The 9537-nt window shown below is 48.1% G+C and overlaps 1 protein-coding gene across 1 annotated transcript; it reads left to right on the top strand.

Moving 5' to 3' along the window:
• Positions 1-7236: 7236 nt before the first annotated feature.
• LOC123082369 (uncharacterized) lies at positions 7237-8747 on the top strand. The gene is made up of 2 exons (XM_044504714.1): positions 7237-7931; positions 8214-8747. The coding sequence occupies exons 1-2, from the start codon at positions 7378-7380 to the stop codon at positions 8332-8334; spliced, it is 675 nt and encodes a 224-aa protein (XP_044360649.1). The 5' UTR covers positions 7237-7377; the 3' UTR covers positions 8335-8747.
• Positions 8748-9537: the final 790 nt, after the last annotated feature.

Genomic DNA, 9537 nt, shown 5'->3' with positions numbered 1-9537 from the left:
GACGTGAATCTACCTGAAAAGGTCAATAGAAAAAGCTTGTCTAAAGAACCAGCAGAAAACTCCTCTAGAAAAATAAATTTTTATATATTGAAGTCACTAGAGTTTGCCCTAACCGCCATCACCACCGCTAAACCGTAAATCGAGAACGACGGTAAACTATCACCCAAAGAAGCATGATGTCGACAAACCTTTGGTGTTGTGGCGTGTTGACCAGGGAACATCCCCGTCCTCCTTGAGTCCCGAAACCAATGTTTGTCGTTGCCGTCGTCGAGGCCGAGCAGCAAATGCACTATTGTCAGGCTTTGAACCTAGATTTTAGTACATCATTTCCCTTTGACAACCGGCGATGTCGTCTAGGACGACAGGCAGCGACTGAAAATCTAAGCCAGCCGACAGAAGGGATGATGGGGGAACAACCCACCGGATCTTCGACATTGTCATCGAAATAGGACTAAAGCATGGTCAACAAAAACATGACTAATGCCCGATCAACCCATATATTAGTACACCATCTTCCTTTGCCAACCGATGATGTCGTCCAGGACGACAAACATCAATTAAAAACCTAAGCCGGCTACCAGAAGGGCCGACGGCAGACACAACCCATCGATCCCCTATCCTGTCATCGAAACGGATTTAAGCCCGGTCAACTTTATCATATATACTGCCGCCATTGCATTCACCATCAAAATAGTGTAGTCCCACACACTGCTTGTGCTTACGAGTAATTTTAACTAGTGGTCTAAGATGTAAGAAGGTAGGAGTTACTCAGACCACTAGTTAATTATATCAATGGCTCAGATTTATTATATACTCTTACCTCTCATGTGAAATGGTGAGGTAGGACGGAGCAGGCTAAAATTTGCCTGTACTTTAAGGGGTCGATATTCTCCCTCTCTGGTCGTCCAGCAGTACAAGGAGGGAGAGCAACGCACAATATCGCGAACGACAGCCCGAGGAACAAGGGCCGCCTCCTTCTCCGGTTCTCTCGCTAGGGCAAAGGAAGGGGAACGGAGCAACGGTCACAATTCTCTTGATTTTTCCTTGTGAGGCCAATTGGTTCATTCATTCGTCCTTTTCCACATACGTCCTCGTTTCTTTCATTTTCGGACATCAAGATACATACACCAGGCATCTATTCCGGCCACAGGATTGCCCATACCCTTCCGCTCCCCTGTGCTGATCCATCAGACACACAATTAAACTTGGCACTTCCACTTGGACAGTCCCGAAAGCTCCTAATAACTCTTCAGGTAAACTAATACCATCTGATCAAGACACGACGCGATCCGTATGAACTTATCCGTACCCCCGCTCCAAACATCACACGAATTTTCGTTCCGCGCAAACGGACGTGGACCGACGGCGTCGGGGCACCGTCGGAGAGCTACGGGGCGGCGAGCACTCTCATGTCCCGCCGGACGCAATGGCGACCGCGACAGGGTCGGGTCCGATCGGTTCGCCAATCCGTGTCTCCCGTCCCAGCTCTAAATTAGGTCAGGCTCCCATCAGAGCACTAATCATGCGCCTTAAGATACGCCTCAGGTCCTAATCCGCCGTTGCGTCGCATATGTTTGCGCGATTACGTAATGGTGCTTTGAGCTTGACACCACCCCTCCATCTACTAATCCTGCTCCATCAAGCCCGTCGTCACTGGTCCCTTTCGTCCGCCGGGTGTGTTCCCATTGGTTATTAGATTAGATGTAACGCAACTTGAGGCGCTCCGGGATAGATTTTAGACGTCCGTGTCTGATGGGCGGTCAGGGGGATTGGACACGAGATATGAGAGCCTATTATATTTATCAAAATATATGTTTGTGATGATGGTGATAGTAATAAATTAGTGATACGAATGGTGGTTTGTGCTTGTGTTGTGCGTGCACTTGCGGAACGGAGAGCAGAACTCACAAGCAACACTTTTGGTTGGTGGATGCTCAAATCGGCTCCCGGCAGCATATGCTCCGGGGTGAAAATAGGAGTAATAATTTTCTAAATGTCAAGAAAATACCGGGAGAAAGACAGATGTATGTATTTAGCTCCTTTTGGTGTCTGCAAAATTTCATGAGAAAACGCAAGTATCATGATCCGTGCTAGAGAAACAACTTTAGTGTGTCAAAACTAGCGTAGAAGCGTTTCGCAAAAAAAACTAAAAACTAGCACACATGTATATTCATAAAAAAAGATCATTTTCTCTTTCAAAATCCAAACTACTTTTTTTTGTGAATGTCAAGAAAATATGGGAAAAAATTGATGTATGTATTTATCTCTTTTTGGGTGTCTGAATTTTCATGGGAAAACACAAGTATCATAATCCGTGCTAAAGAAACAACTCTAGTGCGTCAAAACTAGCGTAGAAGCGCTTCGCAAAATGAAAAAAAAAAACTAACACACATGTATTCATAAAAAAACTTTCCTAAATATAAGTTTTACTAGAGAATCCAATATAAGCTACTCCCTCCGTCCCATAATGTAAGATATTTTTTGATACTAAAAACGTCTTACATTATGAGACGGAGTAGTACATACAAAGCAAAATAAATGAATCTACATTCTAAAATAAGTTTATCTACATTCGTATGTAGTTCATATTGAAATCTCCAAAAAGACTTTTGCTCCCTCCGTTTCTAAATATTTGTTTTTCTAGAGATTTCAATAATTGACTACATACAGAGCAAAATGAGTGAATATACACTTTGCACCGTCCTCGTCCCAACTTCGTACTGGCAAGGCCAGGCGTAGCCCCCACTATCACCAAGCCGAAAGACGCTACGAAAGTACGCACTCGTATTGAGGGGTAAAACTCGTTCGCGCGGCAGGGTAAAGTTCCAGGAACAATTCTCGTGGGCGCGACGTGTTGCCGTGTGACATGCCATGCATTACTGACTACTGAGGCAGTAAATAACGCATGCATGCAAAAAAGATTCAGATAAATGAGCATGTGAATTTGGTATAGCCTTTGGCAGAAGATAAAAAGGAGATGTGCGTCCGAGACTCGAATGATTTTTTCACCCAGTGTGATAATGTTCCAGTGCTCAGTGCAGAGATTTACTAGGCCGCATGGCGTCTGTGTCTGAACAGCACTAGTGCACAGTGAAACCTTTTTCCCCTCGGTGTGTTTTTGTGCTACGTAGCACCGCCGAGAGCCAAGCAATGCTCTCTGTTTTGACAGCACCAGGGGATGGCAAGTGATGTCCTGTCCGGTCGGTCGGGTCAGAGTTAGTGCTGGTCGCGCACACAGCTAGCTAGCTAGCCCTAGGCGCTGCCAGTGGTAGCAACTCGACCGTGAGCGTGAGGTCGCGTCAGCTTTATGGCGGGACGGCTGAAGGAGCTCGCGCGGTAAAAAATCAACACGTCGTGCGTGCACCATCGGCGGTGCGGATAACAATCAAAGATCGCAATCGTCTTGGGAGCAGATAGATCCAGATTATTCCGGGCGCTCAACCTTCGTTTGAGCGGGCGTGATGCGATGCAATGGCAGGCCATGGCAGATGGCATGGCACGCGCGCGCGCACGATGCAGTGCACAGAGCGCAGATCGGCCGCGCGGCACGGGTCACGCGCGGCCGGCGCCGGGCCCCGGCAGCGGCAGCGTACGTCCGGCCACGCCGGGCCGGCCGGCCGGCCGAGAATGGCCAACGGAGACGCCACGGTGCCCCATGCCCCACCGTGCGATGCCGTTTCTCTCTGTCCACCCCGGTCGCGATCTCATCTCCTCTGGCTAGCCAGCCCGTGTCCAGACATCTCACGATGCGCACTGGCCAGACATGTCGACATGCAGTAGCTGCCTGCTCCGCTGTGCCTCTGGCTGCGAGGATTATTACTAGCCGAATCTGAAGCCGGCCGGCCTAGCTAGGACGATAACAAATGGAGTTATATTATGATATCGCCTGACCTAGCAAGCTTAGGCCGTGAGCGAGCCGTGTGCCGCGGTTGTTGCGAGAGATAAGATGGGGCCAGCCGGAGCCGGCGGTGGACAGCTCCATGTGCCCGGCAGCCAGCCAGCCAGCTCTCCCTCTGAAAAAAGAAGAAGATCTTATGTGCTTGTTGCGTGGCAAACTGAAACCCTAGGTCACGGCGCCATCGCGACTCCTCACTCCTCCAGTGGGTTATTTTTGACGGTGCGTGGTGTAAGCAGTGTCACATACTAGTGGTAGATAGTGGTGCGATGCGAACCGTGCGAGACGTCCACGTCGACGTTGACATCGGAAAAGCAAGCCTAGCTAGTATAGCTTGAACTACAGGAGAAGACGGCGAGGACGTAAAGCGTCTCGGGTCGTAACTAAGCGTGCGTTGCATGTGGACAAGATACGATCCCGGGGATTACTCTAGCCGGTGAAGTGATGCGAACGGAAAGGTGAGAGTTAATTAAGCCACATCTAAACCGAACTGGAACTGGTGTAGTAGTACTAGTACGCACTGCGTACGGACCAGCACATTAACTATAGTTGGTTCCGTCGGCCCCCGGACGCGTGTCGCGTGTGCATGCTTCATTCCATCTCATATGTTCAGAATTTGAGTCAAACTTTGATCATATATTCAAGTAGCAAAATATAAATTATATGTCAGAAAAAACATGTTGTTGGATTTGTATTCGAAAGAGTTTCCCGGTGACACTAGTTTTGCGGCATGTAATTTGTATTTTGTTGCTAAAACACACTCAAAGTTTAACCCACGATATGAAAGTGATTGACAAACCTGAACGAAAGTAGCAAAGTGATTGGTCGCGCACTGAGCGTAACGGAACGGGCGAGAGAAACGTCGTGGTCCGCAAGGTAAGCTAAGCCGAATTGGATTGCAGGGCCGTCGCCGTCCGGCAGCTTTGCCTAGGTCGTTGAATGCTACCCACAAGTCACTGTGGAGGGAGTGAGAGGTTCACCTCACAAGCCACTGTGACTCCCCACTGTTTGCTTTCACGGAAAGAAACCAAACGAAAGCGCGCGCTTCATGTCTGTAACATGTTGCGTTCCGATTGGTTGTTTGGTTCGTCCTCGACTCAGATCAGAGTGATTAAGTGGAACAAGAAAGACATGACGCAGCGGTAGGGAATCTGACTGGTCAGTAAGATTTCAGAGAGACTCCTCTGTATGGAGTAGCAAGCGACATTAACTGTCAGTGCTAATCCTCCGTGAAAAGTAAAAAATTCTGTGTATTTGAACAAAAAAAATGTTCTAAAGTGAAAAAGGGGTTGCTCTTTCGGCAAAATTACGATAATGAAGTTGAGCCAAAAGGTCCCAGCTCAAAATAAGTTCACGAGGAAGTGGTATCTCTTTTGGATCCACCCCAACGTCAAGAAATTGGCTAAACACCTCAGTAGGATTATTTTACTACAAAGAACACTTCACTCCGCATGATTAGGTTTATTTATTTATTTCTTTGTTTCACTTGGCTATTTAGACTGAATAGCCCCCACAATTAAATCTATGTATAAGTGGCTTGAGAGTGAGTTGGCCGGGAGACACTATAAATAGACTTTGGGGGGTCTACAATTCCTTTGAAAATTCAAATCTTTATGTGACAGCTTTTCTAAGATAGTGTGCTGACTAGAGAAGTTATAACTCAATGGAATATGCCGGGGAATCATATTTGCTCTGTTTTTGACCAATTTGAAACTTTTCAAATAATAAAAATAAATAAAAGAAAATTGTAATATCAAATGGTGAAAGTTTGTTGGGAGGGAATCCCAGTGAAAGCCCTCACAAGTGATGACATTTTTTTATAAAAAGAATGCCTTCTCTAGAAAGAATTGCCATGCTAGTCCGAACAATTTGCCACCCCACCCCCCGCGGCTAAAATTGTGATGGAACATGTTCGCAAATGCCATCCTTTCCAGCTGACGATCGTCAGATAAGAGGGTCCAAGAAAAATCATGTGCTCTCTTGCTAGGGCGTTAGCGAACTATGGGTGTTGTCTTTCGTACTTTTCCTGGTCCTAACAATACCGGGCAGTTTCATTCATGTTGATATGCCATTTCCCCTGTTGGTGATTATTATTTTTACACAATTTGTCTTAGCTCCTAATACTTGGGCTATTAGGAACGTGAGGAACAAAGCCCTTGATAAAAAGTTGACCGGGACCCCTTACGAAGCACTTCCCTGTTTGCTTGGATGGATCTTCAGAAGAATTGGGATGCTGATTAGCTGAACAAAGGCGTCGTGTTGTTGCTTCGTGCCAACATTGTGAACCTGACCCCAGATGTAGAACCGGTGTTGATCTCAACTCTCCTCCTCCCTCCCGTGCTTCTGTGGGGTGCAGTTTCTCGGAATTGTAGTGCTGCCAAGGACGTAGTGTTTCTGTCGATTGCATGCATATACAATGTTTCTTTTTTTCTTTTTTGAGATTATACAACGGGTTTTCTGGTAGAGCTTTGAACTCGCTTCCTTTTCCATCCCTATATATGCTCTAAGATGAGCTTGTAATATCCGTTGAGAAATTAATAGAAATAGGTTAGCCCGTTTAAAGAAAAAGAGGCCCCTAAAAGACACTGCTCATAGCCGCAAGATTAAAAAAAATTCAAATCCCCTTTTGCACATGCACGGACCATAAGGTCAGATAAGAATGAACCTTCGTGATGACTTCAAAATAACTAAACCAAGAAAGTACATAATTAATCATATATTGTTGTGTTTTTCCAAGTGTATCTTCCGTTATTATTGTGGAGACCAGTTGTAAGTATGACATCACGATATTAATCTTCTTTCAGAAGGAATAAGTGTAGCTGATCAAAAAGTGGCACCTATCAAAACCACTTAGATTTCCTAGTCATCATACTTTAAATGTACCATTTGGTTAGGGAGATTAAAAGTTGAGAAGAGATTAGGCATGGGAACTGAGATTCCAATCCCCGTCGTTCTGTTGACTTGGGAAGGGGTGGGAGTTGGGAGGAAGTTGTTTTAGTTAGACCATCTTAACCCATCATCCCAACTTGGGTTAACTTTCTCTTTCTAGTCCCCGTCAGAGCATCTACAGCCGGTCGCTTCAAACTAGCTTCAAACTCCCGGGCGGCTCGTCCGGTCACTGGCCAGCCACAAAAATCTGACCCAGACGAACGCTTCGTAGGGGCTCAAACGCCCAGGATGACCGGTACCCCTCATATCTAGCCTAAATATGGGGTGGATATTGGGGCGCTCGGGCGGGCCTGCCATGTTGGACTGACGATAGGGTCCCATGTGGAAATGCTCGGAAACCCGACGGTCCGACGGACGCCTTCTCCGTCGCCGCTGTGTGAACGCCGTGTGGCGCCGCTCCAGCTCGCCGTCCGAGGCCAAAACCTACTATTTAAGCTGGTCGGCGTCCCCTAACCCTGGCCCGTCCACCTCCTCCCTTTCTACGCCGCCACCCGAGCCCGCCCGCCTCCTTTCCCCCGCTCTCCAGCATCGCCATGGTCCGACGGCTGATCACCAAGTACGCTATGCTCACGTCGGAGCGCCGGAGGCAGACCGCAGAGGAGATCCAAGCACGGGGCGCCGCCTGCATCGCAGTCGGGCTGCCTCTGGACTCGCCGAAGCCAGAGGAGGAGGAGCAGCAGCCGGAGGACGTGGAGGGAGAGCCGCTGCCCGAGCCGATGGAGGTGGCGGATCCGCAGGAGGAGGAGGTGGAGCAGCCTGCTCCGAGGAGGGGGCGGGGGGTCACCATGGCGGAGGCAGAGGCGGAGTTCGCCGTCACACAAGCCGTGGAGATGGCGGAGCAGCAGGCTATTCTGGAGTCCATCCAGGATGAGGCCTATGTGGAGGCCAACTGGCAGTTCCTTCGGCAGGAGCGGGCGGCGTCCGACACGCTCATCGCCGAACTCGACGTGGATATAGAGGCGGAGGAGGCCGGAGTGGAGAAGCCGAAGGCACTGGAGCTGCCGCTGCCGTCCATGTATCCACAACCGGGCAGGGAGATTGTCAACATCTCCGCGGACGGGCCCGGGTGCGTCTGCGAGCGTTTGAGGTGCCATATTTGTTATATCCGATTATAGCTGCACCATTGCAGAAAATTGAGAATAAAACTCCCTCTCAAGTTCTCACGCATAATTCTTATTATGGGCAAAACAGAAAATTGAGAATAAAACTAGTCATCCCATGTAAAATCTCAATTCAACTTCCCGTTCAAACTCCCATTCTCCTTCCTAAATATATCGCCAAATGCGCGTGCGCACAAAGTCCTTATAAACTCTGCATTTTAATCAGTTTGTGACTGTGAACGCGGTGGAATTCCACTGTACCATTGCAGGATTACTACAACTCATCTCGATAATAAAAGCTCGCCGACATGCATCGGTTTAGCAGGGGTCCAGTATAGTGCATGCATGCATGGAAAAGAGGAACAAGCACCACATGCTGGGCCTGGCTAACATGAATGCCCCAAACGTAAGTCAGTTAGATCTAGCAGCAGAAAGCCATGCAGCAGGGAATTCGAGGTTTGTCAATCTCACGAGATTGTCGTCCGTGATCTTCAACTTCGCTTGCGTTTGCGTACGTACCAGTGAGCGGAAGGAAGCTAGCTGGCTTGCAATTGCGCTACACGAACAAGGAAAGCCACTTTTCTATTATTTGGCAGGCCCATTGCAAAAAAAGATCGAGTGGCTGGCAGCGGTACACCAAGGAGCTGGTCGAATTTGTAAATAAAGCAGGTTAGGTATGAATGAACATGTATAAGCTTGACTTCATAGCAAATGTACAGGTTTCTGCATTCCTTGCATGCCTGTCAATTACATAGTATGTACATGAGCAACTCTAGTAAATTCGTCGTATCATCGATCCGTCATATGGAGAGCACTTTATATGAATATAAAGGGCATGGGCGCGCAAACATAGAGTCGTCATAAATAAAGGGCATGGACACGTAAATACAGAGTCATCATAAACATTGATGTAACACCACCCATCACGGCGTCTGCGTTACATGGAAGATGTCGAGGTCAACGACATTACCCCCCGTCCCATGTGCTAGGAGTCCGAGTTGACCATTCGACATGGCAAGTGAGCGAACGTCATAGACCACGACGTTTCTTCCAAGAGGGAGATTCCAGGGTTCGTGCCGTTACGCCTTGAACGGTTTAAGCACAGTCCACTCACACAGCCTCCCATGGGTTCTAAGGCACTGGTAGAAAAAGGGCCTGTTGTCTCGGTTCGTAAGGGCCTTTTGTCCCGGGTCTGTAACCGGGACTAAAGGATCGGTACTAATGACTTGTCTCTTTAGTCCCGGTTCAATTCAGAACCGGGACAGATGGGCCTCCACGTGGCCTGTGCGCGGAGCCCAGGCAGGAGACCCTTTGGTCCCGGTTGGTGGCACCAACCGGGACCAATAGGCATCCACGCGTCAGCATTTCTGTGGTTGGGGGTTTTTTTTTTTTTGAAAGGGGGGGTGTTTGGGGGTTTTGGGGGGTTAATTTAGATGTTTCATATATTGTGTTAGCTAGCTATAATTAATAGAGAAAAGTGTCCTCTCTTATGTCCGTGCTTGGTCGACGCTACGTACTATACATACGTATAGAGAGGACTAGACACGCTAGCTAGCTAGTAAGCAAACGAAGGAAACAGAAGATCGTCATGAA

This window comes from Triticum aestivum, chromosome 4A (genome assembly GCF_018294505.1).
Source record: "Triticum aestivum cultivar Chinese Spring chromosome 4A, IWGSC CS RefSeq v2.1, whole genome shotgun sequence".
Lineage (NCBI taxonomy): Eukaryota > Viridiplantae > Streptophyta > Magnoliopsida > Poales > Poaceae > Triticum > Triticum aestivum.
Note: the sequence above shows the minus strand (reverse complement) of the source record. Positions and strands in the feature narration are given on the sequence as shown.